The sequence below is a fragment of the Nannospalax galili genome, unplaced genomic scaffold, assembly GCF_000622305.1.
Source record: "Nannospalax galili isolate Female #2095 unplaced genomic scaffold, S.galili_v1.0 scaffold558, whole genome shotgun sequence".
In the NCBI taxonomy this organism is placed as follows: Eukaryota; Metazoa; Chordata; class Mammalia; order Rodentia; family Spalacidae; genus Nannospalax; species Nannospalax galili.
The window spans coordinates 270,304-290,305 of record NW_008340850.1 but is presented as its reverse complement, the minus strand read 5'-3'; the positions used below and the strand labels follow the sequence as shown (position 1 = coordinate 290,305).

The following is a 20,002-nucleotide window of genomic DNA, read 5'->3' as shown; positions in this document are numbered from 1 at the left end:
ACACTGCACGGAAGTCAGGGAGCCGCCACCGCCTGCTCTGTGGGACACAGCTTCCCTCCCCGTCCGCACGCCGCACTCACCATGTCCAGATTCAAGACCTGCAGGCTCGGAAAACCTGAGCAAATCCCAAAATGGCCACGTCCGGAAGTCAAGACCCCAACAAGAATGTGAAAGCCCGCACGCTACTCTCTGGTCAGTGTGCGGGATTGGGTAGTCCTCAGGCCAGTGGCAGATTGGAGAGAGCTTTAGGTCCCACCCTTTCATGCCCTGAGTGACAGTCCATGCACCAACTCTCCAGTGAATACAACCGGACTAACAAAGTTTTGCCTGCAGGTACCTTCTCAAACGCAGAGATTACAGGTATGCAGTCCCTAAACCCGGTAGTGAATTTACTTTAAGGCTGTGCAGAGGCCAGGCGTGGTGGCGCACGCCTTTAATCAGAGCAAATATGTGGCTCAGTTGAACTGGCTTCCCAGAGGAAAAAAGTGGAACCCCACCCAGCAGACCTGTTACTGAAAGCTCCAGGTCTGGACATCTGGATGTCCTCTCCTATCTCCAATTCCTCCAGCCCCCTCCCATCTACTGTGGCTCTGCCTTTACTGAAGTCTGGCCTGGAGGGTTTTCTGAAACCATTTACTCCTGTCTTCACTTAACCTCCTCAACCCCTAAGAAGGGTAACTAGGGTCATGCCCAGGAATATGCAGCTTTACAGGGATTTTTTTTTAAATAATATTTATTTACTTATTATGCAGGCTCTCTGCATATACACAGACAGCATAGTCTTGTGGGAAGGGTATTTTTGAAGCAGGGTCTCCCTGTAGTCCCAGCTGACCTGGAACTCGCTATGTAGACCAGGCTGCCCTCCAGTTCACAGAGATCCACCTGTCTCTACCTTCAAAGTGCTGAGACTAAAGGCATGAACCACCACAGTCTACAGATCCAGATTTTTTAAAGATACAGATTCAGGGATTCACCTGTCATAATCTGTGCTGCCTTGTGGCCATACCGTGTGCTGTACTTTACCTGTGAGACAAATTGGGCTTCCACAAACAGGTGACTTAGCATTAGCACTAATGCTAAGGGGAGCCCACTGTCCAATCTATGCCTTGTCCAGATGAGCCTCCCCAAACCTGCTGGAGGCTGGATTTTGACACTCCTTCACAAACATGGGAAACTGGTTTGAACTGAGTTCTGTGTGCTTAAGCAGAGATCTGGTTAGGAAGAAGCAGGTGGCATGTGAAAAAGCACTTGATCAAATACATGGTTATTATTTATTGATTCATTGAGGCTAAGGAAACCAGGGTCTTGCACATATTGGACAATTGTCTGTGTCAAAGCTACATCCTTGGGGACTGGAGAGATGGCCAGAGGTTAAAAGTGCTTGCTGCCATTAGAGAACCTGAGTTCAGTTCCCAGCATCCACATTGGACAGCTCACAATTGCCTGTAACTCCAGCTCCAGACTCTGTTTGGTCTCTGAAGGCACCCCCCGACACACACACACACACATACACCCACACTCATACCAATACAAGCATACATACACACAGATACACAAATAAAAATAAATGAAAACAAAAATTTAAGAAAAAAAAAGCTACAATCTCAACCTTGCACTGGTTAATTCTAGACAAATGGCTCCACCAGGGAGCTACATCTGAAACCACTGTGGGTTTTTATTGTTCGGTTTGGTTTGTTTAAGACAGGGTCTAGCTCAAACTCATGATGCTCCTACCTCAGACTCACCTCCCCCACTTCACAGATGGGTGAGACAGATGTAGGAACATAGTTGAAAGCATCCAGGAGGTACAAAGTGACTATTGGGGTGTGGTCATTTATTCCCTGCATGGTCACTGAGCACTTGTACCAGTGTGTTGGGCACTGACAGTGAAGTCATGTTCTAAAAGAGCTGACATTCTTTTTTGAAATTTTATTTTTATTTTTATGTGTATGAGTATCTTGTCTGCACCCATGTCATGCAATGCCTGCAGAAGTCAGAAGAGTGGCATCCAGTCCCCTGGAACTGGAGTTACAGGTGGTTGTTTGCCACCATGTGGGTGCTGGGAACTGGAACCGAACCCAGGACCTCTTCAGAGCAGCCAGTGCTCTTACAACTGGGCCAGTTCTCCAACCCAATGAACTAACATTCTTGTGGGAGAGATTCAGACAGACTATACAATATACCATGCAATGACTTAAAGGAAATGGGGAGAGGGTGGTGGGAGTACACATTTGCCATAGCATCTTAGCAGAGGCCAGAATGAAGGCATCAAGTTCTGCAGATATCTAAGGAGGATTGTTCCAGGCAGAGGAAAGATTCTATGCAAAAGCCCAGGGAAGCAAACATAACTGGTACGTCTGAGAACCACAGCACGAAGGTTAGGACTGAGTGAGGGGAGAGGCAGGAGATGCAGTCAACGGACATGGAAAAGAAAGAAAAAAGATGCCATTGACTTGGGAGGCTCTGGACTGGCAAGGACTATCATGAGTGTGAGAACAGGCTGAGTTAGGTGGTGGTACCTTGTCACAAAATAAATTCAATTAAAACCACACAAGGCCTATGATGAAGGTGAGGGCTTCGGATGTACAAGAGGCATGTTCTGAAACAGTCCTTCTGTCTGTCCTGTGGGGTACAGACACAAGGGCAAGGTGGAAGCAGGAAGGCCTTGGAAGAGGAGACAATATTAATCTAAGAGGAAGCCAGTGGTTGCTGGCCAAGGTGCTGGGAGGCGGGCGGGGAGAAGTGGCTGCATTCTGTAGATGCTCCCAAATAATCTCACACATGATAAAGAGTTAGAACTGCCAACTAAGTGGAGTGAGAGTTACCCAGCCCCCAATGTTTGTGATTGCCTCAGCATCCACCATCAGGCCTCTCCATATAGCTGTGGTCCAGGATGACCTGCCAGCTAGGCAGCCTATTCCAGGGCAGAGTTGCAGGGCTGGCAAAGAAAGAGTGCCCACCTGGGTAGGGCTTGGCATATCTAAATCAACAGAGGTTGTATCCAGCGACAGGATGCAGATCCCTGTTGTTTCCACTGAGCTTTAAAGACTCTCAGATCTGTCCTTCCATCAGGATATGAAGGGGACCTGCTCCCTGCTCGTTGACAGCCTTAAGATGGTGCAGCCACTGCTGGTCTGGATGGCCCCCACCTTCATTGCTTACCCCACTCCCTCTTCCGAGTTAGCACAGCAGCCTCCTCCATGGCTGGAGCTGACCTTGCTTTCTACTTCTGACCCTTGCTCTTGCTGTCTCCAGCTCTGATCCCTCCTTCTGGGCCTCATCCTGAACCCTCTGATTTCACTCATCTGACTGCCAACTTGTCTAGGACTGCCTCCAGTCCTCTCTTGCCCCTCCATTCCTAGACCACCCACTAGGACAGACTTCCTAACCCTGCCTTCTAGCTTCAGCTCTGCCCCTGCTCTGTCCATTTCCTTGGCTTCATCTAGGTTCTGGCCCAAACTAGGAACCTTTGTCTTCTGGTTCCACCCCTGCATGGACCAGACCTTCATGTCTAGCTCTCCTACCTTCCACATTTTCTTTGTAAGCTTGTTTTTAAAAAACTTTTGCACTCAGGGCTGGGCATGGTGGCACGTGCCTTTAGTCCCAGTACTGGGAGACAGAGGCAGGCAGATCTCTATGAGTTTGAGGCCATCCTGGTCTACATACTGAGTTCCTGTGGAAATGAATTTTTATAAATGAACATAATCTGGACTAATGACTTTTAATTAACCCCAGCAAAACCATGTGCTCTTGAATCTTGTGACCTGACACTTGACAACTCAATTTGGTTGAGTTGTCATTATCTCCTACAAAGATAATGAATGAATGAACGTAGGTATGCTTGAGAATTAAGTATCAAAGCACTGAAAAGTGGCACACAGTGGAGATTGGAAAGGACACATTCCTTGGGTGAATGAGATACTCTAGAACTAGGGATTAAAAAGGCAGGATAGTCTGTTAAGATTTGGGTGGTGTGATGGATAGCTTTAGTGTCAACTTGACACACCTGGGTTGAGGGAGCCTCGGTCGGGGAATTGCCTCTATTGGACTGGCCTGTGGCAATGTCTGAGGGGCATCTTCTTGATGAGTGATGTGGGAGGGCCCAGCCCACTGTGGGAGGTGCCACCCCTGGGCAGGTGGGCCTGTGTTGCATAAGAAAGCAGGCTGAGCAGGGGCCAAGAGAGCAAGCCTGTAAGCAGCGTTCCTCCATGGCCTGTGCTCCAGCTCCTGCCTCTAGGTTGCTGCCCTGAGTTCCTATCTTGGGATCCCTGATGAACTGCGACCTGGGAGATGTAAGACAAATAAACCCTTTCCTCCCCAAGTTGGTACTGGTCAGAGTGTTTTGTCATAGCAATGAAGAATAAACTAAGACAGGTGGAGTCAAACTTGGACTTCTGTGATTGGAGCTGGAGAAACCATTTTGAATAAGATTATGGGTAGTCTTTATCTCACAGAGATCCACCTGCCTCTGCCCCTGAGTGCTGGAACTGAAGGCATGTGCCACCATGCCTGGCCAGACCCACTCAAAAACTAAGTTGAAAAGTTAGGATTTTTGTTGTTGTTGTTGTTGTTCAGGAAATTACAGTGTTGGCATAGTCATGGCACAAGTTCCAAGCCAACCAGTGAGATCCTGTCTCGAGAATTTTTTTCTTTGTAGACAGGATCTGATGTAGTCCAAGCTGGCTCAGATTTACTGTGTAACCCAGGCTTGCTTTGAATTACCTCCTCTGCCTCCCAACAGGAATTACAGGCATATATTACAAGTCCTAGCTACTTCCACCCTTCATGATTTCAGCAGAGATCTAGGCTGCCCTCCTAGTTTCTGTCTACCCACATGAGCCCAACAGGTGATCACCAGCCCCTGCCCCTCACTCTGGACCTTCCCTGGTCCCAGACTCTTGGTTCACTGGAGAGGCTCATGAGCACCTGTCCATCAGGTTCTCTCAGGGTCTCTTGCACTACCAGACAAACCATATAATATATTTTTATGTGAATTTATTATACTTTATATCTTGGGAGGGTGGAGAAACTTACAGAGACTAACACCTGGCACCCAGCACCCAGCTCTGCACAGTGGGCTGCAACAGTTCCAGATCGCTTACACGCCCACCCACAGTCTCTGTTAACTTTTGCCCACACATCTTGGGCCTACAGTCTTGTTCCAGGTCGGTAAATGCCCCCTCTTGTGATGTGGGTGAGACCCCCACGCCTGCCGTTGTGCAATCCTGGTGGCTCACAGCTTCCATCTGGAGATGGTTCCCAGAAGCCCCTCTGCAGGCCCCGCCCCTTGGAGGAACCAGATCTCTGGGACACACTCTCCACCCTCCACCCCTTTCCTCCACTCTTACAATCTTTCTGCCCATCTTCTGCTAAGGTCTCTGAGCCTTGGAGGGGTGACAGATATAGAGCTATCTCTCTTATATCATGGCAAAATTGTGACTTCTTGGGTCTCCCCATTATTTTTCTTTAAGCCGTGGCCATTGATCTATCTCAGTGGTGTTTCTTCTACTATAAAGACAAATGGAAGGAAGTAGACACATCCAAACAAACATGAACGTAAATACAAATGTCTAGAAGATATCCCAGTAGGTGTACTATATTCATTAAACAGTATACTTGTGATGGCTTCCCCATTTGGTCTACAGCACCAGTTCCACCTCTAGGAGTGGGCCTTATCCAATTAGAAATTTGTCAGTTGTAAGTATGTTGGTCAAGCCATTATTGCACTTGCAGACATTGCTTGGCATGTCCATAGTGTACAGCATGCGGGGTCCATTGTTGAGTAGAATCATAGGGGATCCTTTCTTCCTCAACCATCTGCATAGTGCCTTCTGGCAATATGAACGTCATCCATCCAGTGGCATGGAGTTTGTTTTTTTTTTACTTAGTCTCAGCTCCATCTCTTCTTCTTTTCCCACTCTCACAACATGCAGTGTCTTCAGCAACATGGCCTTACCGACCTTTCCAGTGTACAACCAACATTAGTGGCAATAGCCTTGGTGAATTTGAGGCCCTCTAGGATCTCTCTCTGACCAACAGCTCATGGGGGGGGGGCAACCCACCCCTGGTACTGTAGATTTTCTTAACAGTTGTATAGTTTGGGAGTCTTTATCTTGCCCAACCATGAAACTCCCAAGAATCTTACAGCTATAGCTAGCCTTTGCTTCTTCACGTATCTTTCAAATGGGTTTTACATCTGTAAAACACTTGAAGGAAGGTTAACATTATATATTAAATCAATCATAGACAAGGTCTCACACAGTATGGAAAGGTTTTGTCCATTCATATTAACTGGTTTCTTCATAGCCCCTTGTTAGGTGCTATAGCATGGGTACAAGGCATTCATTTGGTTAGCTCTTTATAATTTTTAGATATCCCTTTGGAGTCATTTCACACTTGGGGGATTTTATATGGAGTCTCTTTGTATTCTTTTATTCTTGATACACTTACAGGTGTTGGCTCCAATTGCCTGACCCTGAACCGGGCTAAGGAGGCAGAGGGCTTCTCCTGTCCCTGCTGCACTTGTTGGTTCCCTGAGTCAGACAGGCTCTGGGTCTGCCTCCTGACTGTAGCCATATTGGTCATTTCTCCATTGACCACACCTGGCTGCTGGGGGAGAACTTGGTGGGAAAAACTGCTTCCACCCCTAGTATAGCCTTTATGAGAAGAGAAATGCAACTTACTTAATCCTTGTGGATTCTTAACCATCCCTGGGACAGTTTTTATTCTTTGAATGCCTTTTGTAAACTGTTCCTCTGGTTTTAAAGCCTTCCAAAAACTCCTTTGTACCAAATTTGGTTTTCTATCAATCTTTTCTCTGGGAATTTGGGCTCTACATAAGTCTTGCCACATTTGTCTTCAAGTAACCCAAATGGGCCATTTTGTCTGTCTTGTCTCTTTTATATCTTTCATAGGGCATTCTGTTATTCTACAGACACGTTTTACATGCTGGTCAGCATCATTTAGATTTGCCAAATCCTGTCTCACCTTACAAAGATCCTGTCCCATTAAAGGGCTTACTAAAACCAGTAAAGCCCCATACCATTCTTGAGGTCCCAGTTGAATTAAGCTTTCCTTCATATCTCTGGTGAACACTGTCTTATCTGGCCCAGTGAACTAGCCATTATATATTGCTTTTCTCATACCTAGTTCTCTCAGTAATGCCTGCCCCTCCTTTATAGTCCTCCAGCCCCTGCTAATCATGTTAGTCTCCCTTGGTGATGACCATGTATCCTCAATGCCTTCAACCAGCCATCCCATTAAGGACTGCTCCCCACTGCATTGGCCTAGGTTGAACAGCCTATATTGCAAGGACACATGGGTGGTTGTATAACTCAGCTGTGAAGCTTCTGAAGGACTTAGACTGATATCATTTTCTCCCATGTCCCATACTCTCATAAGCCACGTGGCTAGGGGCTTTCTGCTTGCTTGTAAGTTTTTCCTAGTTTTAACAGTTTCAGTGTGGAGTATTTCCTAGCTACAGCACTGTTAGCTTTTTTTCCTTTTGTATCAATGGTTGAATCTGAGGGGCAGCCTTAGCTACTTTCATTTTTAGGTCATTTTCTTTATTACTATTATCTGTCTTTTCCTATGAGTCCTTGGACCTTACACAAGTTAAAGTGTCCTACTCCCCGCCACACATCTTTTATTATGCAAAGTGGCCATGCCCCCTCTCTGGGTGCTCCGTTTGGGGGTAAAAGTTTTTCTAGCCTCTGGAAAACCTTTAACAAATCTTCACATACCGGCAACATACCCCCACATTTACAACATCGTTGTGGTCCACACTTCTGATTGGCCTCTTTTTAGTTAGATATTTTATAATCCATTGTAAAAAAGACATCAGCACCACCATCAGCTCTCTAGCTTTTTCCACACTTCTGTGGTTTGTCATTTTTAACACCACTGTGCCAGCTGCACGAATTTTGTCACCAGAGTTCTCTCAGTTCTCGTATTCTATCAGACAAACCATATAATATATTTTTATGTGAAGTTATTATAGTTTATATCTTGTGGGGATGGAGAAACTTACAGAGACTAATGCCCAGCACCCAGCACTCAGCTCTGCGCAGTGGGCCACCACAGTTCCAGATCACTTCCCCACCTATCCACAGTCTCTGTTAACTTTCACCCATGCATCTTGAGCCCACAGTCTCATTCCAGGTTGATAAATGCCCCATCTCCCGACGTGGGTGAGATGCCAGGGCCATCTTTTTCTCCACACCTGCCACTGTGCTTTCCTGAAGGCTCGTGGCTTCTGTCCCAAGATGGCTCCCAGAAGCCCCTCTGCAGTCCATTCTCGGTGGCAGGCCCCACTCCTTGGAGGAATCAGGTCTCTGGGACACACCAGCCATTCCCCAGTCTGCTGCACCATTCCAGGGTGAATGCTCAGATGTGCTCAAGCAGTGTCATGGGAAGCTTCAGTTGTCAACTTGACATACCTGCTTTGAATTTCCTCCTCTGCCTCCAAAGTGCAGGAACTACAGGCATATACCTGTAGAGACCCTCAGTTTAGGAGTTTCTTCTGTTAGATGGACCTGTGGCCATGTCTGTGGAGCATTTTCTTGATTGTCAAGTGATGTGAGAGAGCCCAGCCCACAGTAGGTGGTGCCACCCCTAGGTAGGTGTTCCTGGGTGGTATAAGAAAGCAGACAGGGTCGGTGCATGGTGGTGCACAGCTTTAATCTCAGCACTTGGGAGAGAGAGGCAAGTAGGTATCTGTGAGATGGAGGCCAGCCTGGTCTACACAGTGAGTTCCAGGCCAGTTGAGGCTACAGGGAGACCCTGTCTCAACAAACAAACAAAACAAACAACCCCCCAAATGAAACAAAGAAAATAGGCTGGCCACAAACCAGAAGAGCAAGCCAGTAAGCAGTGTTCCTCCAGGGTTTATGCTTCAGTTGTTGCCTCCAGGTTCCTGCTTTGAGTCCCTAACCTGGCTTCCCTCAGTGAAGGCCTGTGATCTGGCATGTTAGCCAAATAAACCCTTTCCTCCCCAAGCTGGTTTCAGTCAGAAACCAACCAGTGCCTGATGTTGCACTCCTTCTGTGCATGCTGATGTGCAGCGTCACAGATGGTGGCCTTAGGAATTCCAGGGGAACCGGAGAGATGAGTCAGTGTTTAAGAGCACTTGCTGTCCTTGCAGAGGACCTGGATTCAGTTCCCAGCACCCACATGGCAGCTAACAACCATTCATATGTCCAGTTCCAGAAGCTCTGACTCCCTCTTCTGGCTTCTGTGTGTTTATACACATGGTTCACTTATATAACACAGACAAAACACTCATACACATAAAATAAAAATAAATGGATAGTGTTTTCCACAGTGGTCACACCAGTTTGCAGTCCCAACAATAGTGAATCAGGGTTTCCTTTTCCCCACATCTTTGCCAGCATTTGGTGGCATTTGTTCTCTTGATCTTAACCAGTCTGACTAGGGTAAGATGGTTTTGATTTGCATTTCCCCAAATTGCTAAGAATGTTGAACACATTTAAAGGTGTTTCTTAGCTATTTCTTCTTTTGAGAGCTCTCTGTTCAGATCCATAACCCATTTTTTAATTGGGTCGTTTGTTTTCTTATTTCTTTTTTTCTTTTTTGTTCTTTGTATATTCTGGATATTAATCCTCTGTCAGACATATGGCTGATGAAGATTTTCTCCTCACTCAATTTATTGTTTCTTTTGCTATATAAAGCTTTTTAGTCTAATGAAGTCCCATTTGAGCAATTGATTTTAATTTAGAAAGACCTTTACGGGACTAGAGAGATACCTCAGCAGTTAAGAGTACTGACTATTCTTGCAGAAGATCCAGGTTTGAATCCCAGCACCCACATGGTGGCTAACAACCATCTGTAACTCCACTTCCAGGGGATCCAATGCCTTATTCTGTCATCAGTGGGTACTGCACAACATGGGTATGCTTATACACATACAGGCATGACACTCATACACATAAAATAAAAATAAATCAATCAAAAAAATTTTTTAAATGAAGTTCTTTTCTGCAGGTGCACTGTATGGCACTGCCTATGTTTTCTTCTAACCAATTCAGTATTTCAGGTTTCACTTTGAGGTATTTGATCCATTTGGAGTGACAGATATAAGTCTAATTTCATTCTTCTACATGTGGAAATCCAGTTTTGCCAGCTCTATTTGTTGAAGATGCTGTCTTTCCTCCAGTGTGTGTTCTTGGCACCTTTATCAACTATCAAGTGCCTGAAATTGTGTGCATTCATGTTTGGGTCTTCTATCTTGTTCCATGGACCTACATGTCCATTTTTGTGCCAGTACCATGTTTTTATGTCTACAGTGTGAAGAACTCTTTAAAAAAGTAATTCTACCATATGATCTGGTTATACCACTCCTTGGCATGTACACAAAGGATTCATCCTACTGCAGAGACACCTGTGCAGCCATGTTTGTTGCTTCTTTTTTTTCACAATAGTTAAGAAATGGAAGAAACTTAAATGTCCCTCAGCTGATGAGTGGATAATGAAAATATGGTACATTCACAAAACAGTTCTACTCAGCAGTAAAGAAAAATGAAATCATGAAATTTGCAGGTAATTAGATAGAACTGGAAGCTCTTACACTAAGTGAAGTAACAGACTCAAAAAACATGCAACATATGTTCTGTCTCATTTGTATATCTTTGTCTCATTTGTAGATCTTTGCTTAAAACCGTAGATGTGAGTATCTATCCTGATGTAACAGCAGGAGCAGGAAAATGGAAAGGAACTCTAGAGAGGAGGATGGTAGGAAGCAGGTGTTATTGAGGGGAAATGTGAACAATGGGGGTACTTTGACTGGGAAGGGAGTAGGATGGGTTATACAGGGGTAGTGAGCGGTGTGAGAAGTAATGCTTAGATGGTGTAAAGCCAGAAGGAAATATATTAGTTTGAAGTCCTACTGAAAAACATACTCTCTCTCTCTCTCTCTCTCTCTCTCTCTCTCTCTATATATATATATATGCATATGTGTAGCTGAAGGCTATATAACCAAAGGAAAAAAACATAGTGTCAGGCAAGAGAAACCACCCTTCAAGTTATTGGTCACCAAAATAACAGAGAATATTGCCACAGCCCTTGTTTGGCTCCAAGAACTTGAAGGTAAGACCTTATTGTTGAAGGCGGGTCATATTTTGGACACAGGACTTGGAGCAATTGAGCTGGAACTGAGCTGGAAGCCACCTCCCTGAAGACTAGCTCTCATAGGATCATAGGATACTAGGAAAGCTGCCAAGGAAGAAAACCAGAGCGGTCCTACCAAGCTGAAAAGCTTAATAAACACAACAATGACCCAGCAAACCATTTCTATTGGTGCAGTAGTGGCACTCTTATCTTGGGAGTAATCAAAAGCTGTCTAATTGGGTGTATGACCCACTCAGTGGAAGGGAACTCATGTGTGGTACTGTAAACAGAGCCAAATACACATGACTGGAGAGGTCACTGATCCTTGAGAAAAGCCTACTTTTATCACATCCCTAGACCAACATAATTTCTTACTACATTCTAAACATGTATCCTTGTAGACAAGTATACTTCTTACCACTCATCAAAAAAGTTTTTTGCAAAAGATGGAGACTATTACAGAGTTCTACGCTGGTCAAACACAGAGAGTAAATGTCTGTGAGGAGCCCAACCCTAAGTGACACATCTACAATGAAGCAATCTATATCAGTTAGGTAGTAGCACTTTTACCTTGGGGGTAATCAACAGCTATCTAATTGATAGGGAGGGAGCTCAATGGGAGGGAACTCATGTGTGGTACTGTAAACAGAGCCAAATACACATGACTGGAGAGGTCACTGATCCTTGAGAAAAGCCTACTTTTATCACATCCCTAGACCAACATAATTTCTTACTACATTCTAAACATGTATCCTTGTAGACAAGTATACTTCTTACCACTCATCAAAAAAGTTTTTTGCAAAAGATGGAGACTATTACAGAGTTCTACGCTGGTCAAACACAGAGAGTAAATGTCTGTGAGGAGCCCAACCCTAAGTGACACATCTACAATGAAACCTCTACACCTAAGGCTCAGGGGACTTAGCAGAACAGGGCACAGAAAGCATATTAATGCATCTCTAAACTCTCACAGTAAAGCTTCCTCATGAAACAGATGGTGATTAACCCAGAAAGCCACAACTTGCCAAAGTGCAGAGAATAAGGCACCACAGAGTGTTTGTCCCTGGGCAGGACACCTATATCAAACCACTGCCACCCAGGGCTCAGGGACCACTGTGAAAAAGGAGACAGAAAGACTGTAAGAGCCAGGGGTGGCAGATGTCCACAAGAAAACAGAGTTTTACAGACAGCTGAGAAGCTGCTCATTTGAACTCACAGCAATGGTGACAGCACGCACAAGACCTACACAAGCTCACAGCAGACAAAAACCAGCACAGAAATGGGGGAACGGGTAAGGAGCCCCCACCTTATCTGAGACACTATTGGCAACCAATGACTACTACTGGGAGAGGGAGACTTAGTTTTCTTTAAGGGAGTGATGCTAGATAGGTTGATCAGGCTTCAATAGATGGATTCACACCAGAGGACATTTGAGGACACAAACTTGGCTTCATAGGCCTTAATATATATGACAATATATGAAACCTAGTGAGGGGATTATGAGGGTATGTATGCAGATAGGGGAGAGGGCCAATATGATCACGATATATGACATTCACAAAAATTCAATAAAAATAAATAAATAAACATATAGATAGATAAATAAATAATTTTTAAAAAGAACTGCCAGGATTATGTCAGGGCAGTAGGCACTGGATAAAGTGCCATCAAGTTTGCCATATGAAGGAAGCCCATTGCCCAAAACCTGGAAGCTGCTCTCTTCCTGAGCTACATGTAATAAACAGCATTCTTGAGAAAGGTCCACTCTATACAAATGTGGATGCTATGTGAATGACCTGTAAAGGTTATGAACCTCTTGGCCCAGGACTTTTTGAACATATGCCTTTACCTACTCACTACCTATTCCCCTTCTCAGTACTGCTTTCCCTTTCTAACATGTGACCCAGTACAGGTCTTCTTCCTGGGACATAAGAACTGGAAACTTCAGCGAGTGTTTTCAGGACTCTGACCTGTGCCTATAATACAACCACACACCTCCATAGTGGCCCCAGTCCTTCTGGACCAGTGTAACAGCCTTTCTGGTCAGCAACAGCCTCCTCTCCACCAATGGTGAGAACACCCCCAACACCTGCAACTTCCGAGTCCCTGGAATTATCCCAGGACCTTTCCCCTTCTCATCCTTCTGTATATCCCTGTCACAGGTCTTCTGTCTGTGTGGTCACCATCCTGATTACCCTCACATCCTGCCTTCTCCTCCACCCCCAAGGTACCCTAGGTACCCTAGTCCTGCACCCCTGGACAGGCCCACTTCTTATCTCCCCATAGCCTCCCACATCTCATACCTCCAATCTCTGGTTGACCAGAAGTGACTTATGGTAAAACATCCAAGTGTGGAGAGCCACACCAGAAGGCTGCATGGCCCAGCAAGGCCCAGCAAGGGGTGTGCTGACCAGTAGATAATGAAAGTTAGAGGAGAAAGTAGTGAACTCTCAAAAGAAGACCAGGGATAGAACTTGCAGCCTCAAATACCAGTCTTACCAAGGAAAACAACTCTTGGTTGTTTTCTTACAACTTAGCCCTGTCTTGAACATTGTATGCACTACCACTGAAGAAGACAGGTGATTTAAATAGGAACGAAGGAAGGGAGGGAGGGAAGGAAGGAGGGAGGGAGGGAGGGAGGAAGGAAGGAAGGAAGGAAGGAAGGAAGGAAGCCTACCAGTTTAGGAGACTGATATGCTCACACCTTTTACCCTGTGGGCACGACTTCCAACCCAGGTCAGCCACACAGTTGCCGTCTTCTGTTCATTGAGAGAGAGGGAGAGAGAGAGAGAGAGAGAGGGAGGGAGAGAGAGAGGGAGGGAGGGAGGGAGGGAAGGAGAAGGAAGGAGGGAGGTTGGTTCAACCAACAAACTACATTAGATATGCAAGTCCCAGAGCAGAAACAACAAAAACAAAAAATCATGACATGTCCCCCACCAAAAATGACTAATCCCAAAGCAATTAACCCTATTGAGGATGACCTGATTTTTCACATGAAGAATTCAAATGAATAATTATAATTATGTTCAAAAACTCAAAAAAATACAAATATAATCTAAGAAAACAAAGCAAAAGAGTTGAATAAAATGAGGAAGTCAATCCGAGATATGAAAATAGAATTCAACACAGAGAGCCAGCAAAATGTCTCAGAAGATAAGGGTGCTTGCTGCAAAGCCAGAGGACCTGAGTTTGGTGCCTGGGACCCATATGATAGAAGGAAGGAAGCAATTCCCACAAGTTGTCCTCTGATCTCCACAGGTGCCCTCAATGTTTAAAAACTTTTAAAGAGTACAATAAAGAGAGAGAGAATTGCTGAAGAAAACTCAAATTATGCTGGAAACAGGAATCTCAATAAGCCAATAAAAACGTCAAGGAAAAGCCTCACCAGTCATGAGGAAAACAGAGTATCAGTAGTGAAAGACAAAGTAGAGGAACTAGATCACTCAGTAAAGGTCAATGATAAAATGTTGTTGATGTTTTTGCTTTTTATTTAATTTAATTATATATTTTGAGACATGGTCTCATCTCTGGCTATCTTGGAACTGCTGGTCTCAAACAGAAATAGGCCTGGCTCTGCCTCCCAAGGGCTGGATAAAAGGTGTGCACCACCAAGGATGGTAAGAGAAAAAATAAAATATACGAATGGAATAAGGAAGAGCTTTGGGGCACCATGAAAAGACCCATCTAACTATGGACATAGAGAAAGAAGACTGTCATACCAAAGGCACATAAAATATTTTTAATAAAATCAATGAAGAAAATTTTCCAGAAAGAGATGTCCATCCAGGTATAAGAGGCCTACAGAACACCAAATAAACAGAACCAGAAAAGAAACTTCCCATAACATATTATACCTAAAACACTAAAAACACAGAACAAAGAACGGAATTTAAAATATTTGAGAGAGAAAGGTAAAGTTATTCATAAAGACGGGCCCATCAGAATGACACCTAAGATTATTTGATAGAAACTTTTGAAGCCAGCAGGTCCTGCAAAGATATAGTTCAAGTTCTGAAAGACCACAACTGCCAATCCAGACTATCATGCCCAGCAAAACAATGATCAAAAATGAAAGGAAAAGAAAAACTTTCCGTGATAAAAGCAGACGAAAGGAGTTTATGACTACTAAGCCATCTGGACAGAGGATACTGGAAAAAATACATCAGACTGAAGAGAGGACTAAGCACACTCATGGGGCCACAGGGATAAATAAACAATATCAGGGCAGCTGATCAAAAGAAGTCTAAGAAAACACTACAAAATAGATATCCCACTTAGGGCTGACCATTCAACAGTCACTTTTCTCAACACTTTGACCATATAGTTAACTTCAGCTGTCAACTTCACACAAACCTAGAGTCATTTCGGAAGAGGGAACCTCAACTGAAGAATTCCCTCCATCAGACAGGCCCATGGGTCTGTGGGCATGTCTGAGAGGTATTCATTGCTAATTGATATGGGAGGGCTCATCCCGCTGTGGGCAGTGCCATCCCATGGCAGATGGGCCTAGGTTACATAAGAATGCTGACTGAGGGGCTGCAGAGATGGCTCAGTGCATATTTATGAGAGTGGGATACTGAAGTCACCCACTTTTAGTGTATTGGAGTTAATCTGTGGCTTTATATCTGGTAGACAAATATGTCATGAAATTTGATACACCTATGTTTGGTAAACATATATTTCGAATTGTAATATCCCAATGGGCTGTTTCCTTAATCATTACAAAGTGATCTCCTTTGTCTCTTCTGAATAATTTTAGTTTGCAGTCTAATTTTTTAGAAATTATAATGAAGGCTGGGTGTGATGGTGCCTTTAATGCCAGCACTCAGGAGGCAAAGGCAGGTATCTCTGCTAGAGCAAGGCCAGCCTGGTCTACATAGGGAGTTCCAGGTCAGCTGGGGCTACAGTGAGACCCTGACTCCAAAAAGAAAAGAAAAAAAGAAACAACAACAACAAAACAAATTATAATGCAAGTGTTTTCATCTCTACTCCAGGATTTCAGCTAGGTTCTCCTTTAGTGAATTCCATTTTCATATCCTTTATTGACTTCCTTCTTTCATTGAGCCCTTTTTGATTTCTTTGAACATTTACGATCATCCTTTGAATTCTTTGTCCAGAATACCATCACTGTCACTTTCATTGCATGTCATTTACTGTGGCATTGGTAGTTTTCGGAGGACACATGTTGGCTTGGCTTTTCACATTACTTGTGCTTTTGTGTTAGTACTTGCACATCTGGAGTGGTGGTGTTGAATTTATTTAAGTCATCTTTTTTTCTTTCAGTGGAAGAGTTGTGTGTGTGTGTGTGTGTGTGTGTGTGTGTGTGTATGTGTGTGTATGAGTATGTTGCCTGCATGTATGTAAAAGCATCTGTGTCATGCAATGCCCATGAAAGTCAGAAGAGGGCATCAGATCCCTTGGAACTGTAGTCACAGATGGTTGTTAGCCACCACATGGGTGCTGGGAATCAAACCTACATCTTCTTCCAGAGCAGCCAGTGCTCTTAACCACTAAGCTATCTTTCCAGCCCTGAGTTTGCAATGTTTAGGAGAGATACGGTTGCAGTACAACTTAGATGTTGCTTTCCTCTGTTAGGCTGATGTTCAGGCACTAGGCAACAGCCCTGGTACTTTCTTGAGTGTAGAATACTGTCTACAACAACGGTCACTAGGTTGGTATAGGTGTACTATGAAAACTGAGTAACAGTTACCTGAAAACAGTCACCTCTTAAGCACCAATTAATTTGAGGAGTAAAGGGACATCGATAGTAGTATATATTAATCATTGTGGTTGCGAGTGCGAAGTAAAACAAATCTGTATAAAAGTAAGATTAGAGACTAGTATTGGGTTGATATAGAGAGAGTAAGTAGAGATGGGGAATGTAAATAGAAGGGAACTGTTAGGGCAAAAGGGAGAGGTAGATGAGCGAGTTTGGCTAAGTCTCTCTAACAAGTTTCCAGTTAATCGTCATTGTACATTTCCCAAAATGGAAAATGGGAGTGGAGCTGACTTAGCACTTTTCCAATATTTTTTTAATATTTCCAACTTGTAAAGCAGATGAAACTAGAATTGATATTCAAACTAGAGCATGGATTTGGGTCTTAGAGAAGTAGATGCATCAATCTGGAGCCTCCAAGTAGCTGAATGCACATGAGGCAAGGGAACTAAGAGAACTTAAAATATTGTATTGTCTATCCCTTATAGACCTTATAAAATAATTTCTGTTTGTTTAAAATTATCTTATTTTTATTTTATATGTATGAGTATTTTGTCTATATGTGTACAAGTGTACCATACTGCAGAGATAAGAAGATGGAGTCAGATTCCCTGGAACTGGAGCTAAGGACAGTTGTTAGCCATCATGTAGGTGCAGGGAACTGAACCTGGGTCTTCTGCAAGAGCAGCCAGTGCTAGTGCTCTAAACTGCTGAGCCATCTCTCCAGCCCCCTCTTTTTGTTGTTGTTGTTGTTGTTTTGTTTTGTTTTGGTTTTTTTTTTTTTGAGACAGGGTCTCCCTGTGATCCCAAGTAGCTTAGAATTCACTATGACAATCAGGCTGACCCTCAGTGGTTAAAAGCACTGGCTGTACTTGCAGAGAACCCAGGTTTGGTTCCCAGAACACACATGGCAACTAACAACCATTCTGTAATTCCACTTCCAGAGGGTCCTCTTTTGGCCCCCATGGACATTGCATGCATCTGGTGCACTTACATATGAGAAGGTAAAGCATTCATACATATAAAATAAAAATAGTATTTAAAAAAAAAAACAAATAATTGGGCTGGAGAAATGGCTCAGTTGTTAGCACTGGCTGCTCTTGCAGAGGTCCCAGGTTCAGCACCAACATGGCAGCTAACAACTGTTCATAACTCCAGTTCTAGGGGCTCAGATACCCTCTTTTGACCTCCACGGGCATCACACAACACAGATGCACCTATCTACATCCGTGCACCAATACATATAATTATAAAACTAATAAATAAGGCCGAGTGTGGTGATGCAGGCCTTTAATCTCAGCACTTGGGAGACAAAGGCAGGCAGATCTCTGTAAGTTCGAGGCCATCTTGATCTACATAGAGTTCCAGGCAGCTGGGGGCTACAGGGAGACCCTGTCTCAAAAAGAAAACAACAACAACAAAAAAAAACAAAAAATAATTGTTAACTAGTGGACAAAGTCATGAAAAACAGGTGCAAAAAGAGATAAATCTCTTTTTGCATCTCAGAACTCATTTTTCAGTTCAGTGTGAGTTTTGATACATACAAGAAGGAATATAACACTGGCAGGGTGGAGCTGGCCTAGTCATCCATGTGCACCAGTGGGGCCATGCTGGCCTGGCCACCAACATATACCAGTTGGGCAGGGCCAGCCCAACATGGCCACTTATACACCCAGGTTGGACATGGCCACCCACGTGCACCATCATCATCACCCAGTGGCTGTCAAGACCTGAGCTAATTCCTGCCTGCTGTGAGGAACTAGATGCTTCTTTTACCCATGGTAAAAACCTTGTGGGGAATCCACCTGTTGGAGAACACCTTGGTCCACAGTGGGGTCACTGTGCTAAGTAAAGCCTTGAAACAGCCAAAGAGTAACCTGCATGCAAGGGCTGCAAACAACTAACTTTGATGAAAAAAACAAGTGTTTCTGACCATTGAGAAAAAGAGAAATCCCTACTTGACATTCCTAAGCAGCTTGTAAAAGAAATGGAAATTAAGAGTGAAAATCCCCTGGATGTATTCTGAGGGAAAACCATGCACAAAGGAAAGGGAGTGGGCCCTCACTTTGGCACACCTTTGTGAAAGAATTATAGATAACTGACACTCTAGTGAAATATGATTTCTTCAGCACCCTGCTCAGAGGTATATTATGTAAGATGGATGGGATTTTTCATTTTCCCATGAAGTTGGGGGATAGGGAGGTTGAGACAAGGGTGGAGACAGGGGGAGTAAGTCTGAACATAACAAAAGTTAATTGTATGAAATTCTTTAATCAGGGGCTGGAGAGATGGCTCAGCAGTCAAGAACACTGGTTGTTCTTGCAGAAGACCCAAGTTTGAATCCCAGCACCCACATGGCAGCTAACAGCTGTCTGTAACTCCAGTTCCAGGGAATCTAACAGCCTCTTCTGTCCTCGCAGGCATTGCCTGACATGGATACACTTACCTATATGCAGGCAATACACTCATACACATAAAAATAATAAAATATTTTTTTAATTCTTGAATCAAATTTTCTTTAAACTTAAAAGCAAAACAATAGCAAATAAAAAATTATAAATAAAAAAACACTCTATAGTAACTTACTTGATGAACATCCATGAAAAATCTTTAATAAAATATTTACATACTGGGAGCTGGAGAGCTGGCTTAGCAGTTAAGAGCACTTGCTGCCCTTGCAGAGGACCTGGGTTCAGTTTCCAGCACCTATACAACACATCATAATATTCTGAAACTCCAGTTCCAGGGGATCCAATATCCTTCTTTATCCTCTACAGACACCAGTCATACATATGATGCATATACATATATGCAGGCAAAGTACTCATACCAACTTTTTAAAAATTCTCAAATACTTGAGCCGGGCATGTTGGTGCATGCCTTTAATCCCAGTACTTGGGAGGCAGAGGCAGGTGGATCTCTGTGAGTTCAAGGCCAGCCTGAGTTGGCCTAAGTAGTGAGTTCCAGGACAGCTGGGGCTACAGGGAGACCCTGTCTCAAAAAGACCAAAAAAAAAAAAATTCTTAAATACTTACAAACCGAATTATTTTACAATTTACAAATTTACAAATATTGTACATCATTATGTTCATTTCATTTCATGTGTGCCACAACAAATAAACTCATGCAAAACAATGACTCTAATACCACATATAAATGAAA

The 20,002-nt window shown here is 43.8% G+C and overlaps 1 protein-coding gene and 1 pseudogene across 1 annotated transcript in view; one reads left to right on the top strand and one right to left on the bottom strand.

Annotated features, from left to right (window-relative positions):
- The window catches only part of LOC103736356 (zinc finger protein OZF-like), a 47,041-nt gene extending 46,782 nt beyond the window's left edge, over positions 1-259 (bottom strand). The window contains 1 exon segment of the mRNA XM_029564817.1: positions 81-259. Coding sequence (XP_029420677.1) covers positions 81-83 — 3 coding nt within the window. The 5' untranslated portion in view covers positions 84-259.
- An 18,053-nt stretch (positions 260-18,312) lies between these two features.
- On the top strand, positions 18,313-18,397 carry LOC115070822 (annotated as a pseudogene).
- Positions 18,398-20,002: the final 1,605 nt, after the last annotated feature.